The sequence below is a fragment of the Podarcis raffonei genome, chromosome 5, assembly GCF_027172205.1.
Source record: "Podarcis raffonei isolate rPodRaf1 chromosome 5, rPodRaf1.pri, whole genome shotgun sequence".
Taxonomy (NCBI): domain Eukaryota; kingdom Metazoa; phylum Chordata; class Lepidosauria; order Squamata; family Lacertidae; genus Podarcis; species Podarcis raffonei.
In genome coordinates, this window is record NC_070606.1 from 12,749,049 (window position 1) to 12,771,924 (window position 22,876).

Below are 22,876 nucleotides of genomic sequence, written 5' to 3' on the forward strand. Positions count from 1 at the left end.
CTAATTTGAGGGATGTGAGTTCGAGTCCCATGTTGGGTGAAAGATTCTGGCTTTGCCGGGGGTTGGACTAGATGACCCTCTCATCTAGACAGCATCTTAAAAAGCAGAGACTCCCTGGAAAAGACCCTGATGTTGGGAAAGATGGAGGGCACAAGGAGAAGGGGACGGCAGAGGACGAGATGGTTGGACAGTGTTCTCGAAGCTACCAGCATGAGTTTGACCAAACTGCGGGAGGCAGTGGAAGACAGGAGTGCCTGGCGTGCTCTGGTCCAGGGGGTCACGAAGAGTCGGACACGACTAAACGACTAAAGAACAACAAAAAGGCACGGCGGGTGGGGGGGGGGGGAGAGAAGGGCGCTGGACAGCAGCAGCAAAAGCAACATCGGAAGTCGTTTCTCGAGGTGGGGGGGGCATGCTTCGTGGGCGAAGAGCCCCTTGGGCTCGCAGCCCCCTCGGGATCTCTCTGCCGCGTCTCCGGACTCGGGGGGGCGGGCGGGCGGGCGAGGAAGTCTCTGGGCTCCTTTCCAGCCCTGTTCGGAGGGCGGGCGGATATCACAACGTGCTTCAGGCGGTCCATCCGATCGACCGGCCCCTTTTTCCTCCCCCCCCAACTCCTCCAGGAGCCCCCTCCCCTTCCCCGGCCCCGCCAGCCCCTATAGATGGGCGGGAGGGAGGAACGGCCCGGGCAGACGGCCGCGCAAATCCGCAGCGACGGCAAACAGCTGCACCTCTTCTGACGACCCGGCTCCCAGTCCAGACCAGCCGCCGCCATGGACAGCAAAGCCGCCTTCCTCGCCTTGCTGCTGCTCCTCGGGACCCTCCGCGCCGCCGACGGTAAGTGCTGGACGGGAAGCCGCCCTCCGCCCCGTCGGGGGCCGACGGGAGCGCGCGCCCTCCGCTTGAACTCCAGCGCCGTTGCGGGGAGGCCAGTCCCGGCCGAGGGCGCACGGCAGACAAAAGCTGGAGAGAGGAGCGGAGGCGGCTGGATCCCCAGCCCAGGGCTGTCGGGGCTCCTCGCAGGTGTTCCTGGGGCTGCTCCGTCGGGGGCACCCTTGGCTAGCGGAGAGAAGCGGGAGGCAGGGAGGGTGTCGGTGGCGGATACCTGTTCCAGAGCAGCGAGCGGGGTGATCCATTTTGCGATGGATCCCAACGTTCAGTAAGGCCTGGGGTTTGCCCATTTAGCCGTCCGTTGCTCTGCCGTCAAATGCGGGCTTTTTCTATACCCCCCCCTTTTGTAGCCGAAGCCAGAGCGAAGTCCGATGGGCGGCGGGCAGCTCCTGAACCCGTTTTTGCGCCCCTTTCCCTCGAAAGTAGCAAACGCGGCGGGACTGTCGAACTTTCCCCAAAGATGCTTGCAGACGGCTTGTCAGTCCAGAATGAGGAATGCGAAGGAAACGGAGAGGGGGGGGTCCCGCGGGAAAGTTGCTATGCACGACTCTCCCCAACCCACAAAAAAAGCCAACCCACTTGTTCCCGAGTAAAACCACTTAAAAGACTACGGCGTGGTTCCCAAAGAGGATGCAGGGACTTGTAGGGTCAGCCTTGCTCCTCGCTCGCCTTCTCTCCGGCGTAGAGGGAGCGCTGATCGCCGCTTCCTCCCGTCGTCGAAGGGCTGAATCTTCGCCCTCCGGCGCTTCTCTTGTGCGCGAAGGCTCAAGTGGAAGAGACAGTTGGGTTTTCTTTTCTCTGCGTCCCCGCTTTCTCCCGCACCCTGGTAGCCCCTCTCTGGACTTTGACGCCACCGCCAGAGGACCGGTTGCCTGGGATCAGGCACCTCGACGGCGGGGCTGCTGCGCGAAGCCCCCTTCCCTTCCGCGCAAAGAGGAGGCCCTTTTTCTCCGGGAGGTGGAAAGGCCGAGCCCTGCGCACCTGCGCCTTCATCCAGCAAAGCCCGGGAACCGACGGGGTAGGCGGCCGCACGACCCTTGCATCTCTCTCCACCCGAAGCTGCTCTCCCCTCCCGGGCTGCACAGTCGCCTATGAGACCCGCAGCCCAGTCCAGGCAGTGATGCCAAGTTTGGACACTTGCACCCACGTCGGGGGTTGCAGCCCGTTTGCAGCTTATGCTATAAATTCCTTCCACGCTCCCTCCTGCAATCTGAGGCTGCTTACAAGCTTCGGAGCTCAATGCAAACTCATTTCTCCCCCTCAAATAATTCTGGGCACCGTTAAGGGCTGCTGGGAATTGTAGCTCTGTGAAGGGTAAACTAGGTGCTCAAAATCCTTTGAATCAACGAAATTCACCCAGGTGATGGCTGCATCAGCATCTCTTGAGCATCCTGGTTCCTGCTCCGAATGATGGAGCCTAACCTCTTGCTCTGCTTGACTGTTCCTGCTGCTCTTTTGGTTTGAGAAATATCCACATTTTACGGGTTGATTTATATTCAGTAGCTTCTTCCAGCTTCTTGGTGCCCTCACCTGCTGCTACCCAGGGGCTGAGGAGCTTGCCATGATTTCCTTTTGGAGATACTCCTTCTCTCCATACAAGCTAAGGCTTGAGAGCCATCCTTTGCAGCTCTGGAAAAACACAGGCAATAGCTGCTTTTGCCTTCTTTCTTTGCCTTTGTTCTTCATACCTGGCCAGCTCTTGGGGAAAGAGGGAACCCCTACCGCAAGGGACAGTCAAGGGAGAGTCTCCTTGCTTTGCTTTCAGCCAAGCTGCATTGGGGGCGGGTTGGACTGGATGACCCTTGGGCCCCTTCCAACTCTGCAATTCTAGGATTCTAGAAGAGTCAGTAAAGGCAGAGCTGGGCAGGAGGTGCAGAACCCTGAATGAGTCCCTCATCCTTTGTCCCTTGAAGCCACAATATCCTCGCTTGGAAAAGTTAGGGGGACAAACCGAGATCGTGGACCGAAGGCTTTTAAGCCCTCTTCAGGATTACCCTTATTGGATTTCTTCCCCAGGGTGGCTACAACAATGCAAAAATGCAATACAGTGGTACCTTGGGTTACATACACTTCAGGTTACATACATTTCAGGTTACAGACTCCACTAACCCAGAAATAGTACTTTTGCTTCAGGATGAGAACAGAAATCGTGCTCTGGCAGCTGCACAGTGGCAGCGGGAGACCCCATTTGCCAAAGTGGTTCTTCAGGTTAAGAACAGTTTCAGGTTAAGAATGGACCCGCGGAACGAATTAAGTACTTAACCAGAGGTACCACTGCACTAAAAAAACCAGCTTAGAAATTTGCAGCCATGCAATTTAAAGGACACCTGGGGGGGGGGTTCCTGCATTTAAGCTGAAGATGGTTAGAAGCCCCCTGGCATCCTGGATCTCGAACACAGGCAAGATTCAGCTAAGCATGTGCAAAGGATATACTCCTTCAAACCTGCAGCTAAGTGCCAAAGTCTGTGCCCGCAATTGCAGGGAGGGGGTGTTGCGGGCAGGGCCAGCCAGATTAGCTCCCCATTTTTTCTGCATCCTCAGGTGAAAGCTCACTAGAGAGGCAACTACAGACGTTTGTTTGGTCTGTGCAACTTCATTTTTTAAAATCGATTTTCGTTGCATTTTAAAAATTGCAGATATACACCATTTTTTCTTCTTCGTTTATGTACATCATCTATTTACTCTTCTAAACTTGTGCATTTCCATGCTACGATTAATTGACTTCCCTCTACCTCTTTGCAGCTTCATCATCTCTCTTTATTTCCTTTTCCTTTGTACTGGGTTTTGGTATACTTTCAACCTTCTCTTTATGGAAGATACCTCATCTAGCTGTCTTTCATTGGTCTGTGCAACTTCAGAATCACATGATGGAGTAGCCCTATATACTTGCCCTCCCCAAACCCTCACATTGTGCGCTAAGTTACGTGTCACTGATGCAGAACATTTGTGAATGGATCCCCTGATGTTTTTTCGCTAACAGCAGATGCAGGAGGGGTTTGTGGCATCCTAATTTGGACTGGGGTTCTAGGACCGGGAAAAAGGGGTCTCATGCTTTCTGTGACCAGAGCTTTGTCTCTGGTCAAAATCCCCCAACACCAAGCTATTGGGCATGCAGAAAGGGACAAATAACATACACAGGATGAGTTCCTCCCTTGTTTTCCTCTCTACTGTTAACTGAGAAGAGGATTAACCAGCGGTGGAGTTTATTGAGAGATATACCAGCCTGCAGGGACAGACAGTTATTTATTTATTTACTAAAGGACTGGGAACATTAAAAACCTGTTTGTACACAGTAATACATACTGTAAAATGGAGATGGGCAAAACTGAGGCTTTGTTTCTAACCCAAGATCTTCCAACCATAGCTTGGTGCAAAAGAAATAGAATTTTAAGACTTCTGAGCTCAGGGACTAGTCATGTACACAACATTGAATACTTCCTTCCATACAAAAAAACCAAAACTGCTTCTGGTTATCTCAACACTTCACTAGTACAATGAGTGGGGTCACTTTCGAACCTTTAAGGAATAGGGATCTGAAAGCCTTGCCGGCCTGCAAATCATTCAGAAATCTGCCAGTACAATCTGATTTACTGTCGTAAATTTACTGTTGTAAATCAGATAGGTTGTAGGTCTTAACCTGGAAAAATCACCCTTCTTGCCCCCCTGAGGGCAGAGTTTTCCCTGCAAGAATTGTTGGAAGTTTTATAATCCTGTGTTGGGCAAGAAAAGGTCTAACCCTAGGGACTTTACAAAAGGCAACCATTGGCATGTGATACGTAGAGTTTGTAAATTGTTATATGTAAACTGCAGATTGTTAAAAAACACACACATACCAGTTTCTAAGAAGTAGGTGGGTGAACACAAACGCAGAATAAATAAATAATTGTCTGGCAGACCCACCAGTTGAACATTTTTCCAGACACAATAATAAATCAACAGATTTTTGTCTTGGGGGAACTAGGAAAATAATAATAAATGGGCAGAATGACCACTTATTCGTGGGAAAAAGAGGCCCGGTGGATTCTAAATGTAAAGAATTCAGTTCCTAAATGAGAGTTTGGAATTGCAGTTACTTTTGAAAGGGACTGCATGATCACTCGGGGAGGTGGAAATACCTGATTGCAAGAGAGTGGAAGTAATAAAATACAGACTTTTTTTTTACAGCATTAGCCTGGTTTTTGAGCACCTGTCACCTTAGGGCTATAGAGGGAGAAGGTAACACACACCTTGAGAAGCGGCAAACAAGGGTGAATTTGCTGGGATTTTGTTTTGTTCTTAGGGGATTTAAATAGCATTTCCACAGATGCTGACTATTGCTTTACGTGAAGATTCTGTCAGCTGTCTGATAGTCTTATCGTACCCAAGTGTTGAGTTTTCTGTGTTTTGAAAATTACTTGGAAGAAACCTGTGCTGTTGAGTGTGTTCATCTGAATGAACAAGAACCACTTTGAGGATTTTTTTTTTAATGATCAAGCGGTGCATATTTTTTTTGAAATAAATAAAAAGAACGCAAACACACATTCAGGAATCATTGTGTTCAATATGTACAGTGGTACCTCAGGTTACATACGCTTCAGGTTTCATACGCTTCAGGTTACAGACTCCGCTAACCCAGAAATAATGCCTCAGGTTAAGAACTTTGCTTCAGGATGAGAACAAAAATTGTGCTCTGGCGGGGCAGTGTCAGCCGGAGGCCCCATTAGCTAAAGTGGTGCTTCAGGTTAAGAACAGTTTCAGGTTAAGAACGGACCTCCGGAACGAATTAAGAACGTAACCAGAGGTACCGCTGTTTTGCTAAAAATGGGAGAGGTGGTTTTCATGGGCTCCTTCTCCTGACGCCTTCGCAGCTCTGGAGGGTTCTTTGGAGCAAATTCAGTGGCGGAATCTGCAGAAATTATCATCTCCTTTCTCCCCACACCTTTGGATTTGCATCTGGCTAGCAGAGGGGCCATCAACTACCTGAATTACGCTTTACTGTGAGACCTGGCACCCCATAATTACCATAGGATTATTCCACAGTTGCAAAAGCAACTGGACTTCGAAGAGCCACATCTGGGCCAGTCCTTGGGTAGCCCAAAGGGCTCGGCTCCCTTCTCTCTCTCTCTGCTTGCAATCCCTGGGGTTATTGGGGGGGGTGTTGTTTGCCTTTGCAGAGCTGAGGGCCTCCTTTCTTCTCCTGTCTGCCTTTGCATCTGGCCTCAGGTCAAATCCTTTGGCAGGAATAACATTGCAGGGGCCAAGGGCTTTTCGTTTGCAGCCTTTATCTTGCTTAATTGCCCCCAGCCACTTGGGACAATTAGCTGGCTCCTTTTTTAAAGAAAGAAAAGTGCTTCTCCATTTCTGAGGTTCCAGTTTCGCGCCCCATTTCGCCTTCTAAAACCCACAAACACCGGGATTAAAAGCTGAAATGAGAACTGAAGAGGCTGGGGCCCCCTGCGGCTTGGCAAAAGTGCTAAAAATGCCAGGAAGAAGTCTTCCCTCCTCCCCTCCCCTTAAATCTTGTAATCTGCCCTGCGAGGTGGTCTTGGTGTCAGCCCAGGCCATCTAAATCATTTTCTTTATGCCACCCTCCAGGGAAGCCCATCAGCCTGACTTACCGCTGCCCATGCAGATATTTTGAGAGCAATGTAGCCAAATCCCATGTGAAGCACCTGAAGATCTTGACTGTCCCCGGCTGTTCTCTGCAGATCATGTAAGTTTGTACCCCTTTTTTCCCATATTGCACGCTCTTGCCTCTGGAACAAGTGCTGCTAGCACAGGACAAATGCCTTCTTTTCTCTCTCTTTTTTTAAAAAATATATTCTTTATTGACATAAAAAGTACAAAATCGCAAATGCACAGAGTAAGACAAAACACAGAAAAGAATGGGAAACAAGAAATAGTACCAATGTAGAAAACAAAACAAAAGGGACGCGGGTGGCGTTGTGGGTTAAACCACAGAGCCTAGGACTTGCCAATCAGAAGGTTGGCGGTTCAAATCCCTGTGACGGGGTGAGCTCCCGTTGCTCGGTCCCTGCTCCTGCCAACCTAGCAGTTCGAAAGCACGTCAAAGTGCAAGTAGATAAATAGGTACTGCTCCGGCGGGAAGGTAAATGGCATTTCCGTGCGCAGCTCTGGTTCGCCAGAAGCGACTTAGTCATGCTGGACACATGACCCGGAAGCTGTACGCCGGCTCCCTCGGCCAGTAAAGCGAGATGAGCGCCGCAACCCCAGAGTCGGCCATGACTGGACTAATGGTCAGGGGTCCCTTTACCTTTTTAGAAAACAAAACAGAAAAACATTGACAACATAAAAATATATTGTGTACATTACAAAAAGAGAGGGGGGGGGAAATAGTTATTGTAGTTAACCAGACCTTAATCTAATAGGGTACTTATAGAAACGATTTCCAAATACACTGGTACCTCAGTTTTCGAACATCGCCGTTGACGAACGTTTTGGTCTTCGAACACCGTAAACCCGGGAGTAAATGCTTCCGTTTTCAAACATGCCTTGGAAGTCGAACGGTTTCTGCTAAGCGCATATGTTATTTTTCTCAATTTTCTCTATTAAATTTGCCGACTGCCCTTTGCGCCTTGGTTTTCGAACGTTTCGGGACTCGAACGGTCTTCCAGAACGGATAACGTCCAAAAACCGAGGTACCACTGTATTGTTAAATTTGTGTGCAAACGTAGACTTGCTTTGCCTTCTCAAAATATTTTGTAAGGGTTAGAACCAACTATAGGTTGGTTTTTTTTTTGCTATTAGCCCAGTTAATTAATTCATAATTGGGTTAATATGTGATGGGGAGAATAGGCCTATCCTGCGATTTTTCAGATATGAAAGATAATTTTGTACTGGATGAAAAACTGTTTGGTATAATTCAGGTGTGGGGAACCTTAGTCCCGCTAGGTGTTGCTGAACTACAACTCCCAGCAACATGGCTAATGGACAGGGAAAGTCAAAGGTTACCCACAGCTGGTATATTGTACTGCAGTTGTGGCTAGATGGAAATGCTGAAAATAAATAAATTTATTTACCGGTAGTTGCATTCCTCTCCCTGAGATATTTATCTTGCCTTGGGCACATGCCACTCACTTTAAGCAGGGAAAACATGTTAAACCAATTGTATTGCTTGTTTTGCATGATAAAGAGTCAAATTTGAGAAACATTCTCAGTGAAACATGACTCTTTGCTTCTTTGTCTAGCCCAGCCGCAGAGAGTGGGTTTAGGTCTAAGAACCTCTTTGTGCTTAAGTGGAAATTAAGAGGAAATTTGAGTGGCGGCTGGGAAGGGAGGAGCAGAGACAGAAGCAGAGGGGGTCTGGAAGAACTTCAATATGCCCTCCCCTTTTTTAAAAAAGAACAATCATTTGCCTATTTTTCTTTTAACTAAAATGAGATCTACACAACCGGGGAGAGAAGAGGCTGAGAAGTTCTGATACAGGGCACAGCCTGTTTGCCTGCCTCCCTGTGGTCACTTCAGGCAATGCACCAAACTATAGAAGTTCATTATTTTTGGTTGTAAGGACTGGGCTCACCTCTTAAAATCTCCAGAAAGGGCAGGGAAAAGTGTTAAAAAGAGAAACACCTTTGATGGAATCTGGTCCCCCTTTCTTTTCATACATAAGGGAAGCAGTTAGCAAATTTATCCCACCAGTTTTGCAAACATGTCTGTGGAAAGCCTATGTAGACGGTTAACGCCATCAGATTATGTAAAATGATGTTATAATCTTAATGCTATGTGGGGGATTTGTGGCGGAAGCTGTATTAAATTTGATTTAATTAAAAGAAAAAAGGTAGTACATTGCGTCCAATGTATTATCTGCTGAGCATAATTATTATCTGTAGAGGCAGGAATGCCTAAATTTTATTCGAACAACAACAATGAATTTTGTGGGACGCGGGTGGCGCTGTGGGTAAAACCTCAGCACCTAGGACTTGCCGATCGCATGGTCGACGGTTCAAATCCCCGCGGCGGGGTGAGCTCCCGTCATTCAGTCCCAGCTCCTGCCCACCTAGCAGTTCGATAGCACCCCCAGGTGCAAGTAGATAAATAGGTACCGCTTTCTAGCGGGAAGGTAAACGGCGTTCCGTGTGCTGCTCTGGTGCCGGTTCGCCGGAGCAGCTTCGTCACGCTGGCCACGTGACCCGGAGGTGTCTGCGGACAGCGCTGGCTCCCGGCCTCTAGAGTGAGATGAGCGCACAACCCTAGAGTCTGTCAAGACTGGCCCGTACGGGCAGGGGTACCTTTACCTTTTTAACGATGAATTTATCCAGTGTTGGAGACGGTCTAGTAAACTGTTACACTCCAAGGCACCAAACATGGTTTGGATCTTGCTAGTTTTAAACAGAAACTGTTAGCCTTGTAGACGAAGGTGGTTCTTTTTAGATTTTGGGTGTGCCCCCTTAAGCCAGGCATGGCCAAACCTGGCCCTCCAGATGTTTTGGGACTACAACTCCCATCATCCCAAGCTAACAGGACCACTGGTCAGGGATGATGGGAATTGTAGTCCCAAAGCAGCTGGAGGGCCAAGTTTGGCCATGCCTTAAGCAGGTGAAAAGAGTGAAGAAGCATCTCAAATGTTTTGCATGACTCCTGGAAAGACTGCCTGCCCCCCCCCCTAAGTTTAACCAGGGCAGCTGGAGGGGAGGGCAGGTAAAACAATGAAACAAAATTCCCATTGCATTCAAGGTTGTTTGATAGAGGAGAGGAAGAACTGTAGCTCCAGGGCTGTAACCCCTGACTTGCTGGGCCTTGGGAGCAGAGCTTCCGGTTGTTTTACAATTATATTCAGTACAGCGGGGGCCTTTTCTAAATACTGGACTTCCTAGAGCCCCCCCCCCCCAGTTAAAGACACTTCTAGGTGCCTGGAGACGAGCCGAACATAGGTATGAGCTCAGGTGTACTCTGTTGTGGTGATGGTAACAAGAAAGCAACACTTTTTGCCACCATTGCATCTTCAAAGTTGTCTGGCAGAGCTCTTCCAGGTATTTTGGAACCTGCTTCTGTTAAACCCATCAGGAGAGATGAAGTCCTTCTTCCACCCACTCCATCCTTGCCAGTACAGGTGTGCCCAAAGCACTGACTGGTCCAGGTTTCTTGGATGTTTCAGTTTTGGCAGCCTGAGGATGTAGACAAGATGCTTGGAGAGATTTGCCCGGCCTCTTGCGTGTGATTGTTGCCCATCATGGCTAGTTACATCCTCTGGGAGATAATAAGGTCTCTTTGAGAGAGGGTTGGTCCTGGCTGCCTTTAGGACGTGGTAGACCAACATCTCCTTCGGTAAACCTATTTGGAACCAGAGTATTACAACCACTCCTGTCTAGTTACAAATTTCCCCTAATTCAGCAGCTGGCTTGAGCGAGTGGCAGCTGGATATAACTGATGAGGTAGACCAGGGATAATCAATCTGGTGACCTCAAGATCATGTTGGACTCCCAACATCCATCCGTCCCAGCCAGCTTGGTCAATGTGGTCAGGGATGATATGAGCTACACCCATGCGTGACTTTGACACTGAAAACAGCTCTGGTCAGCTTAAGACAGGCTTCCTCAACCTCAGCCTTCCAGATGTTTTGGGACTACAATTCCCATCATCCCTGACCACTGGTCCTGCTATCTAGGAATCATGGGAGTTGTAGGCCAAAAACGTCTGGAGGGCCGAGGTTGAGGAAGCCTGGCCTAAGAGATTACCTCTGTTGGGAGAGAGAGATAGTTGTTGCTTCAGAGTCGTGGTTGGTTCACACCAGGTTGCCGGCACTATTTATCTTGGTGAATCTACCATTTCCCTCAGCTTAAGGGGACACACCCAATTAAGCTTGTCATAACAGAAGTTTCTCATCTCCAATGAAAGGAAACTATTTATTGGTTTTACTTCAGCCAGCTAATTGCATTGTGGGTTGGTGGTCTAGGCAGCACAAGGAGCCTGGCGATGGATTCTGACGCCTGTTTATTTATCAAGTACAGATTTCCTTCTATCTGGCACCGTTTGTTCATGAAAATCAAAACAATAGGACCTTCTATATGGCATTGTGCTTCGCACAGTTGGTTGGGGAATTTGGGGCATATTTTCATTTTTTGAAGTTCTACATATAACCGTTTTTAAAACGCTCCATCCCAAATCACTGCACAAGTAAACACAACCCGGTGTTTCAAAGGATGTCTATATATATACCTTGGGATCCCTTCATTTGAAAGGCGTAACAATGAAACTTCAGACCTTCAAAGAGCCAGGGTAGGTGTGAATTGAAAGAGGGGTCCCAGAGTTATGTGTGGATTGATCAAAAAGCAGTTCTGTCCCCGGAATGAGGACCTGGTACTCACAAAACAAAACATATATGTGCTGTCAACTCCAAAATTTATGCTGCTGTCAAACCATCTGTTAATCAGTCCTTTCACATTTAATGAAAATATCTATGACTAAGATATTCCATCCTTAATATTAAAAAAGACTTTAGTCTCCTGTTAAGAGGAGAAAAGCTACACATTTCTTGAAAGAAGGAGTAATTTTATACTATTACAAAACGTGTGTTAAAAGCATACAAATATTTGAATTATGGTTGATATTTCCATCATGTACAGCAATCGGTGTGGTGATCAGTATTTAACCACCTGTGTGAACCTGAAATTCAAATTTTGCGTAAAAATCTACAATGATGACAAACATCCATGCTCTAAATGCAAATCAAATCACAAAAGTCTTTATTTAAAACATTACAAGGCTTGGCAAGAGGGAATATTAGCTGGATCAGGGATATGTTCCTTTTGTTCCCAGAACGATTCTCTGGTCCCTTAGTAGCAACTCTTTAAGAAAATTGCCATTTATTTGAATGGCTTTGTGAAGAAAAATTTTACTTGGAAATAAAAGTCGGCTCTTATTTCCTCCGAAAAAGTGAAAAACTGCCAATCGGACAATGTACTGTATCTTATTGAGATTGCTTCAAAACAAGCAGTTATCGGAATCAAGCCTATGGAAATCAATATGATTCTGCAGCTTTCTGAAAGGAAACCATCCCAATTAAAGATGGAATGGTTTCGATTTCTAGTTCTCTTCTAGGCCTAACTAGTATGAGCACAGCAGAGGGCCTTTTCCTTGTGGTCTGTGATGCTTAAAGGTGATTTGGTACTGTAGAAATATTCAGTGTGGCACTTTTTTTTGTCATTGTACTGGCTGATTCACCACCACTGAAATTTTCTTTCACTAGCTGCCTACTGCGTAATGTAAAAAGGATAATGTACCGTATTTTTCGCTCTATAAGACGCACCAGACCACAAGACGCACCTAGTTTTTGGATGAGGAAAACAAGAAAAAAAATATTCTGAATCTCAGAAGCCAGAACAGCAAGAGGGATCGCTGCGCAGTGAAAGCAGCAATCCCTCTTGCTGTTCTGGCTTCTGAGATAGCTGTGCAGCCTGCATTTGCTCCATAAGACGCACACACATTTCCCCTTACTTTTTAGGAGGGAAAAAGTGAGTCTTATAGAGCAAAAAAAACGGTACTTCATTGGGTCTCGTCCAGGAGTTGAACCGAACAGAATTCAACAGTGCCTTCTCTTGCTCAGGGTTTTCATTCTCTTACTTATTCTGAAATTCCTCCCTCTCCGCCCCCCTGTTTTCTAAACAGCGCAAGACTGAAAAACAGCAGCAAACAGATCTGCGTCGATCCCAAGTTAAGGTGGATTCAAGAGTACCTGGAGAAATACCTGCACAAGTAAGCCGTGAAAGGACTTAAACCTAAACGCACCCTGGGTAAAACAAAACAAAAAATGCAAAACAAAAAAAACGTGCTGATGGCTAGGTCTAACCAAGATGGATCGAGTTTTCATTGAAAACAGGCCTTGCTCTCATTTGGGGCGTTTTAAGAGATTTCGGTATTTGGGGCCAGAGAGATGCTTGCTGATTGGGTCCCAAGGAGGCCACGTTTGTTCCGGCGTCCCTCAGGCAATTCTGACAATCAACATTAATTCCTTCACTTCGCTCCCCAGTTTGAACGCGTTGATTGACCCAGCCTGTGGTATCCGAACGCTGACGATTGATTGCACATTAGATAAGCACTACTCCTAAACTGATCCATGAGCCATGTGTTGCAGAGAGAGGTGCCATGGTGGGCTTGGGCAGTAGCCCGGGTTGTGGCATTCGGCACCTTTGCAACAGACCTGAACTGCTTGCAGACCAAACCCTACAGGCAAAAGGGAATTAAAGGGGCTCCTTTGGCGTTTGACAAATATTCTAAGTGAGGTAAATCTAGGAGGAATGTTTGAGGCAGCCACTAGGTTCAGGGCAAGCCAAATCTTCTCCCGCTCTCACCTTTATTGTAACATCACAGCTTTTCATTAAACCATACTCACAAGCTCATAGTGCTCTGCTTGAGGTTTATTTACATTGCTTCTCTTTTCGTTTCCTCTATTCTCTGGGACTGGGTCCGGATAACGCAGGGATGATTGAGTCACTGAGTCCCCGCAGACCACTATCAACAATTAGAATGCTCTCATTGAATTAGAATGCATACTGCAAATGTGATCTGTCAGTTATTGATCAGGATTATATTCTTGGCCCTTGATAAATTGTTACTGTAGCCTTCAGCCAATCAACTAAGAGTTTGAGATCATGGCTGCAGTGCTGTCCACCTCAGACAAGCTTTCTCGAATCCTTTGCATAGTCCAGCTTGCCCCTGGACTAAGCATGGAAGCTTTTACTGAGCTTTCCTGGGATTCCGCCCTCAAATGCTCCTGTGACCAGTTGATTTCTGATTTAAGGGACACCTGGAAGATTTTCATTTTTACCAGTAATGTTTGGGGACAGGTTGTACCTGTGGACAAGACAGGCTCCGGAGAAATTGTCTTGTGTGAATGTGGCCTGTTGGATAGGTTTAGTGCAATCCAGCCTTGCAGAAGCTCCTTTTCAAAAGGGCTTGCACAAAAGATGTCCCTGGAGGATTGTGCCCTTTTGAGCTCCTGTTTTGAACACCCATTTTGCCCATCTGCACAGTACTGAATTTCCACAGCATTCCAAAGAAGCTTATTTCAGAGCACACTTGTTACCTGTCAATCAGTTTATAATCTCTGAATTGCAGCCACGAGCCTATGGGCATCTTAAAGGCTGCTTTGCCCGTAAAGGAGTGTTAAATGAATATCTACAGTTATATTAATGTGGTTTATCAATAGTTTCTATTTTTCACATGTACTAACATTGTATTGCATATCATACTATATATATAAATATATATATATATTATATACACACACTCTAGCAATAAAAGCGGCTATTTTTATATTACAAAAGCCCAGTTGTATTTGGAAATTTATTTTTCTGAAATAAAATACTTTTTTTAGACGGGCTGTTGTAAGTTGCTTAAATTTCACGTCCGTATGTGTCTGAATGTGTGCGTGAGAGACCATCTGAAGATCTCTTAGGCTGAGATTGCTTGTTGAATGTGTGGTGAACATTTGGTTACAATGTGAAGTGAAAGCATCTTGCCAGGAAATAACTTTTGTTGCTCACTAACTGCTTACCTTTTTCTTACTGCTCTCCCATGCACTACTAGGGATGAAAGGCAGCAATGACAATGTCCAAAACAATAAAATAAATAAAATAAATGCAGAGCCGTGCTAAGAGAGCATCTCTCGGTTGTGTCATGGTTCTCCTCATTAGTACAGTGGAACATTGGTTCTCGAAGGGCTTAGTTGACGAACAAATCGTCTCCTGAACACCAAAAACCTGGAAGTAAGTGTTCCAGTTTTCGAACGTTTTTCGGAAGCCAAACGTCCAACGCTGCTTCCGCTTGAGGGCAGGAAGCTCCTGCAGCGAAAGGGAAGCCACGCCTTGGTTTTCAAACGGTTTTGGGACTTCCGGAATGGATTAAGTTTGAGAACCAAGGTTCCACTGTACTTAAATTTAGGACAAAATTAAGCCATGCTTAGTATGGAAATCTAGAGGGACGCGGGTGGCGCTGTGGGTAAAAGCCTCAGCGCCTAGGGCTTGCCGATCGAAAGGTCGGCGGTTCGAATCCCCGTGGCGGGGTGCACTCCCGCTGCTCGGTCCCAGCGCCTGCCAACCTAGCAGTTCAAAAGCACCCCTGGGTGCAAGTAGATAAATAGGGACCGCTTACCAGCGGGAAGGTAAACGGCGTTCCGTGTGCTGCGCTGGCTCACCAGATGCAGCTTGTCACGCTGGCCACGTGACCCGGAAGTGTCTGCGGACAGCGCTGGCCCCCGGCCTCTTGAGTGAGATGGGCGCACAACCCCAGAGTCTGTCAAGACTGGCCCATACGGGCAGGGGTACCTTTACCTTTACCTTTAGTATGGAAATCAAGGAATTGTTCTGCCCAGGATCTCATTTCCGTATGGAAATTGTCTTAACTTGCCTGTCTTGGCAGTTTTATTTCATTGTTGTTGTTGCCATTTAAGACAGTGGTGTGCGGTCAGTGGACGAGGGGGACTAGGCTAGTTCCCTAAATGTTCCCGCCCTCCCGCCACCTTCCCAAAGCCCACCTGGCTTTGGGAAGGGGGCAGCAGGGCTCCAGCATCTTATCAGAGGCCTGACACCTCCTTCCCAAAGCCTGGGTAGCGTCTGCCCTGCTTAGGGAGGAAGACGTGATGCTCACTCACGATGTCAGCTCCCCCATCGTCCTCGCAAGCTGGAGCCTCTAGCCCTAACTGTCCCCCTACGAAAAATGTCACCGCACGCCACTGATTTAAGATCCCTAAGGTGCAGGGTGGGTAACAACATTTTCTTATTTCATTCATGTAAAAATCATACCGGCAAATTTAACGTAAAACCCAGGGGGTTGGCTTTTGGTCAGCTGCTGTGCACAATTTTTATGCTGTTATGTTCCATGACAGTACTGCAGTTCATTATACCTTGGAAGTCGAATAGCCTAGTTCTCGGAATGTTTTGACTCCGGAACAATCAAAACCCGGAAGTGACTGTTTTGGTTTTTGAACGTTCTTTTGGAAGCCGAACTTCCGACGGGGCTTCTGTTGCTTCCGATTGGCTGCAGGAGCTTCCTGCAGCCAATCAGAAGCTGCGCTTCGGTTTTCAAACATTTTGGAAGTCGAACAGACTTCCAGAACGGATTCCGTTCGACTTCCAAGGTACGACTGTATAAGGAATCAGGTCCTCACTTAAAACTTACTAACCTGTGGATACCTTTTATGGAAATTAATAATAATAATAATAATAATAATAATAATAATATACCAGCACCACTACTACTACACTATTAATGTACATGCTGCTTTAACCCCCAAACCCAACAGTGGCCTTTCGCTCTACTAAGCCTATTTTCTAAATATCAAGAATTAGATGGTAAGGAAGAGAGCCCCAGGTAACCAGAGATTGCTTTGTTTGGGTTGAAGCCAGACGTTTCACAGAAAAGGTGTGGGTTTGAGGGAGCCTTTGAAGCGACATCTGTCATGAGGGACTTTAGTTTAAGGTGCTGTCCTGAAGTGCCTCAGTTTTGCCTGAGTTGATCCGTGAACCAGATTCTGAGGACCACCACCATACTTGACGTGACATGGGGGAGACGTGAACAGCCTTCCAGCTTTTCCAGAGGATGGGGCAGCCAGGGGGAGAGGGATGCTTAACCCTTTCCCCTATGGGATGCTTTCTCCATCAAAATAATATTTCCTACGTGGTTTTCTCCCTCCTGCCCCTAAATTCATAGACCGTGTGGATGCACTGAAGTAAAAAAACAAAACTCCCCCAAACTGTCAAGATACTTCTACCCTCATCAGTTTGACTTGGTCCTGGGAATGCATATTCCTGGGTTCAAAGTAAGGCAGAAAAAAAATGAGCAAGGATTTCACCTAAGAAGGTACCTCTCTTGTTCATCGCTGTTTACAAAGCTGGTTAAATAAGAAGCAACAGGGCAGGGTATCTTCGGAGGAACAGCACTGTTGTCAGCGTGGATTGCACCAGGGAAAAACCACGCCAGTCTTTTTAGAGACCAATTAACACCCAAGATTTGCCAGGTTGACCAGATTTTAGAATAGGTGGGTCTCATCTCAGCTCATCCAGAGATAGCTGCCATAAGTCTTCCATCTTGGCTCAGATGGGGCTCAGCCAAGATGGCGGCAAGTCCCGAAAAGGTGGCAGTTTGTGGGAGTGTGGTGGTGACAGGACAAGGTAGGAGGAGGCTAACCCCCTTTTTCAGCTCAGTCACGTGACCGAGTAAGGCTGTGAAAGTTATACAGTGGTACTTTGGTTGTAAAATGGCTTAGCTCCCGAACAAATCGACACCCGAACGCCGCAAACTTCGAAATGAGTGTTCTGGTTTGCGGACGTTTTTCGGAAGCTGAATGTTTGACGCGGCTTCTGGGTGCAGGAAGCTCCTGCAGCCAATCAGAAGCCGTGCCTTGGTTTTCGAACCGTTTTGGAAGTTGAAAGGACTCCTGGAATGGATTAAATTCAAGAACCAAGGTACCACTGTACTGGCAAGATGGGTCGTCAAATTATATCTTAGTTTTCCCTCTGCCAGACTCAGGGCAGCTCAGCCAGCTATAGCTTGAACAGCGACAAGGCACAGCAAGCATAATTTGCCCTGGTGTAAATTACACCAGCTTCCTAAAGTTTGCCTTGTTCTGCACCCATATAATGAAGAAGAGGCTGCCTAGAAAGGGTTTGTGGTCAGCTTGCTTCAAAGGGATGCTTGTTTTGCTGCCCAGAACGACTTTTTCTCCAGAGAAAGACATGCAGGTAAGTCACAAAGGGGTACTTGCTTAGCCATTCCTTACTGCACCGATGGAGGCGAGAGGCAAGGATGTGCCTTCCTCGAGAACCTGCTTAGCGGTAGCGTTTTTTGCTCATTTGGTTTTTTTCTCCAGCTTTTGGGTCCCTTTCCCATGATTCAACCCAAGCCCCCTTCCGCACACCCCCTCACAGACCTTGCACTCAACTGTTGACCTGCTCCTGGTGTGGACAGGGACACAAATCCAATTCTGGCCTTAGAAGATGCTCAGAGTGGGGGGCGTCTTAAAACCAGACATCTAGAGATGCAGATAAGAGAAAGAGATGGTGCTGTGGCCAGAAACACCCATCTATCTCCTGCCTCAACAGTACAACGGGAACGTCGCTAGTTTATGGGATAGAGGTTAAGGAGCATCTCACTCCTTATTCAGTGACATATCCAGCTCTGTCCTGAAGTGTCCACTTTGCTTTCTGCCGTGCAGGCCCACTTACAGCGCCGAGATAAATCACACTCTCCAGAACACCATTGAATGATGCTTCCCTCCTCACAGAAATACCATTGGTGGTGTGTTTTGTATGCTTTCTACTCAGTGCTGTTCTTCCAGAAAAAGAGGTGCTAGAACTCACCGTGTTCTCTTATACAGTGGTCCCTCGGGTTAAGTACTTAATTCGTTCCGGAGGTCCGTACTTAACCTGAAACTGTTCTTAACCTGAAGCACTACTTTAGCTAATGGGGCCTCCTGCTGCTGCCGCGCCGCCGGAGCACGATTTCTGTTCTCATCCTGAAGCAAAGTTCTTAACCTGAAGCACTATTTCTGGGTTAGCGGAGTCTGTAACCTGAAGCGTATGTAACCTGAAGCGTATGTAACCTGAAACGTATGTAACCCAAGGTACTACTGTAATGTCAATGGTGCCCACCTGAGAGGCGCCGGAACTGAGTTCCAGTGAGATCTGGCTGAAAAAAGGTCCTGGTTTTACTGTTCCCTTCATTATGTGACTTCAGATAAGCACTGCTAGCCCTGGAACTGGAGAACAGCAGTCTCCCCATAAAAGGCTTTTTCTTCAAGTTTTGTAAACAGCAGCTGCGTGGCCACGTCCTCGGCAGGCCATGTGCGTCCAGATCAGCCGGCAGTTGCTTCCTTACAGTCCTACCATCTTCCCTCAGACCCTTCCCTTAACAGACTTTCACTCTGTTCTTTATCAACAGGAGATTCAAGATGTAAGAGGCCAGCATTGTAGCTGTCCACAGGATGCCTCACTGTAGAAGCCAGAAAGCAGAGGTCCCGCTATTAGGGAGCGATGAGGGCATCCCTTTTTATCACGCAGCACAAAGCGGCGCTTCATGCACTTCCCAGAGCCTCTTGTTCGCCCAGAACGCCTTTGCCTTTTGCCAATACTAGCCGATTGTAGCAGGAACTCTCCGTGAAGTTTGGTTTATCACGTAGTAGCACTGACGCCAGCAGCAGATTAAAAACGTTGCTTCGTATATGGCGATTCCTTTCTGCTGTGCAGAACCCTGGCACTTACCAGAAGTTTCCATGCAGGTTAACAATCTACTGTGGTTCATTTGTATGGAAAGGAATGAGGGTGTGTGTGTGTGTGTCTGTCTGTCCCACTGACATTTGCAGAGAACACTCTTTTTTTCCTGCAGACCTATGGTGGAAGTTGAGACATCCTGCAGCCACCAGAGTTTGCACAAAAAGTGATGGATGCATTCCATGTATGTGCAGGTGAACAATTTCTATTCCCATGGGCCCAACGAACGAAGGTCTAAAAGGGATGGTTTTGAAAGAATGACCTTACCTAGGAATTTCCTCTTTCAGAAATGTTGAACTAGCACATATAGGACTTTTGGATCTTTCTTCCGCAGGGGAAAATGGCCTGCATTCGCGAGCTCTTTAATACGTGAGCCACAAGTTGATTTCACGTGTGGCAACTGCTGTGTTTGTGTCACTCTTGGGGAACCTGCAATTGCAGAAGTTGCCGCAGTTTAAATTTCTGTGTGCTTTTGGCTCACACGTGCTCAAAAAAGCAGGCCACTCCCCCCGTGAATTAAAGTGGTAAAAAGTGCTCGTTTCCAAAAGGAAAAAGAATGTATTAAATATCAGAGAACATACAGAGGGGAGTTATGTGCACTGTGAGGGGATATCTTTTTGAGGGTGCTTATGCCTGTAGATTAGAGACTGCTTGGGGTGTGTATGTGCTGATGAATGTGCAATCAGGTGTCAAAATTATCTGGATAATTTGTTGGGATCACAGATTGCTGGTGCGCCTGAAAGTCTGAAATCTCTTGGGTGCATTGGTTTCTGAGCCCAGTCCAACATGGGCTCAGCTGCAGTCTTTGCTTTTAGTGAATCGCTCCAAAGCATGATTCACTGTGAACTGAATTTGCACCAGAGACTTACCTGATATGCCAAAAAGTGTTGGGATTGACCTCGCGTCTCCCTTTCTCATTGAATGTGTGATGCCAAAGAGAAGCTCCGGCTAGTCCCGGAGTCTGTTAGCTATCCTGCTTGTCCATTACTTGGAGTAAAGTGCCAAAGGTGAAGCCACATGAATGATGTTGCTTGTGAAACTGGGGCATAGATGGATGCTAGAAGCTGTCTTGCACATAGGAATCTGTACGGATGAGGGGGTTCGGCTGGTATTTATGCACTGCCAAAGGGAGAGTTGATGAGCACAAAAGTTTCCAGCTAAGCCCCTGCAAGCGTACAAGGTTCCCGATCTTCCAACCTGCTCTTTTATCTGCCTGTGACTTTTCTCCTGACAGATTGGTTTAAAGAGAATCTTGCTTAGCACATTCATGTAGTTGCGTTGATCTGAGCACGACCCAGTTTAAGACAGAGGTTGAAAGCTGAATTTTACTGTGTCAAATCCCTCATTTGACACTCGAGCCCATCTGTCAACACAGAGCGCAGTTGTTCAGCTGACACTGCCAGGGCGCAGAGACTTCAGGGATGCCCTCCATGTGGCAAAACAGTGCGCGAATGGGCTCCTCCTGTTATGGTGACTTATGGAGGCCCTAGCTCACATGCCTGGCCTGTAAGTGAGATGAGGAGTAAAATGACAAGCTTTCCCCCCGCTGAAGCTAATTACGGATGAAAATGAAATTCAGAGGGAAAGAAAACAAAAACACTACATGGGGAAATGGAAAGTAGCATTGAAACCATTAGGTTCCCATAAATGTGGGGAGGAAATCACAGGAGAATTTTTTACACTGGGCTTTAGCTAGAAGTAGACGGCAGCAATGCATGGTATTTAAGGAACTGCAAAATGACAAAATATGTTTCTGCAAAATGTGCCTCTGTAGTCCAAACGTTGTTTTTTTAAAAGATGAATGAATGTTCAATAAGTCCTTTAAAACATAAGAAAGTGATGGATCACGTGTCCAGGTGGAGCCTGTGTCAGTTATTTGCTGCGCTAATTTGCCTTTCTTGCTGTTGCTGATAATGCATTTATCAGGGGAGAAATGAATTCAAAAGACACCTCAGAATCTGCAGGAATGGACCCAGGAGTCTTGACCAGGGATGGTGAACCTTTGCCCCTCCCCGTGTTGCTGGACTACAAATCCCATGATCCTGATTGTTGGCCGTGCTGGCTGGGACTGATGGGAGTTGCTCTTCAGCAACACCTTAGAGGGCCAAAGATTCATCATACCTGGTCTAGGTGCCCCCCATTGATATATTTGGAAGTAGAACACTGAAAGAGAGAGTCATACTTTGACTCAAGGAACCCATCTTTGGCCATTAGCGTCTGTCAAAACTAGTATTTCTGTTCCTCAGGGAAACTGTTGAATGACAGGAAAAATTCTGTAGTCATTGAGTAAAGCGAAAGGCCAGCTCCCTGTAGGTTTTGTTATTAAGAACCCTGAAATGTTGGACTGAGAGAAACGGAACATTTTATCTTTACTCCAAATAGCACCCTCTGAAGGTGCTTCTGGACCCAACAAGTGTCCCTGTTTTCCAGGGACAGTCCCCATTTTACAGAAGCTGTCCCAGTTTCTGATTTAATCCCATAAGGTCCTGGTTTTCCTTATAATGTTCCTATTTTCATCAGAGAAATGTAAGAGGGGAAGTCTCTATTTTCACCGGAGAAAAGTTGGGGGTTATGTGCTTCTCCACACGGTTCAAAACAAATAGTTACCCCACTTTTTAACCTCTTGGGGTGTGTGGAAAGCCTCAGGAGGGCATTTGGAGCTGATAACCTTTGAGTCAGAGAAGCAAATGTACCTACTCTCTTCATTACGGCTTCTCTCCTCCCAAGATCCTTTGAATGGGGACATGTAGAAATACAACCATGGAGAACTTAAAGGCAGCAGAACAAAACAGTTCCCCTTGACCAGCAGCATCTATTTAGGGCCTGCCAATATGGCTTAAGAAACACTACAAAGGCACTTCTATCACATAGAATCCAATTGTCACTATGCCTCTTAAGGTGGTATATAAAGAAATGTCTACTACTTACAATTACCTTTTCCACCCAGAGCAGCTGCAATGCGGCTGGATTGGAAGCCGCTGCTTGTGGAAGCGGCTTAATGATATTTATTGGTTTTTCAGGGTGGTTTGGATGCAATTTATACTGACTTCCCCGCGTGTGTGGTATTTGCACACAAATGCCCACAAATCTTCCCAAATAATGTGAAAAAGACTTTTATCTTCCGAAAGGCAGCTTTATAACAATATTTCATGCAGTGCTTTTTTTTAATAATATTTTTTTTGAGAACCGCTATATGTCTTTGCAAATTATGTTAGCACTTGTAATTTCCATAATAAAAAATGTATTCAAATTCCAGCTCTTTTCCCAGTAAGTAGTGTACGTCTCTTTTTCCTTTGGCGCAAACAAATATGGTGCGGAAGAGTGGCTCCTTTCCCTTTCCCCCCTCATTGTGGTTCTCAGGCCTGTATGGCTGGGTATGTTCCATGGGAAGAGACTATTTCCAGAAGGCCTGTAAGAGCAAAACAGTCCATCATGCAGCAAAGATGCCTTTTCTGAGGTGAACGAACCATTCAGCTTTCGTTAAACAATTCATTACTTCTCGTTACTGCTTCTAGGCGCAATTTTAAGGGACCTGGTTTCCCTCAGCCATGCAGAGGATGTAAAACTTGGACCTGGTCCCTCTCATCCCAGCTCCTTGCCCCTCCAGACCTCAGCAAAAGGTGGCCATATTACACTAACTCAAGCTCCGGTATCTGAGACCTGGCTACTGTCTCCACCAAAAAAATCTAGGCAAACAACTCAAGCTGAAGCTAACTTGGGTCCATTAGGAGCTTGAGTTGTCTGTGCCAAGGGTAGTCAATGTGGCGCCTTTCAGAAGTTGTTGG

The 22,876-nt window shown here is 46.8% G+C and overlaps 1 protein-coding gene across 2 annotated transcripts; it reads left to right on the forward strand.

Moving 5' to 3' along the window:
* Positions 1-546: 546 nt before the first annotated feature.
* On the forward strand, positions 547-22,346 carry CXCL12 (C-X-C motif chemokine ligand 12). 2 transcript variants are annotated; one of them, XR_008330391.1, is made up of 5 exons: positions 547-834; positions 6,463-6,580; positions 12,493-12,579; positions 18,763-21,221; positions 21,262-22,346. XR_008330391.1 is itself a non-coding variant. In XM_053387884.1 (4 exons), exons 1-4 carry the CDS (start codon positions 771-773, stop codon positions 18,776-18,778), a joined length of 285 nt encoding a protein of 94 aa, XP_053243859.1. In that variant the 5' UTR covers positions 547-770; the 3' UTR covers positions 18,779-22,346. The 2 variants fall into 2 exon arrangements, 1 of the variants encoding a protein (XP_053243859.1); XM_053387884.1 differs by having other exon boundaries at positions 18,763-22,346.
* The last annotated feature ends 530 nt before the right edge of the window (positions 22,347-22,876 follow it).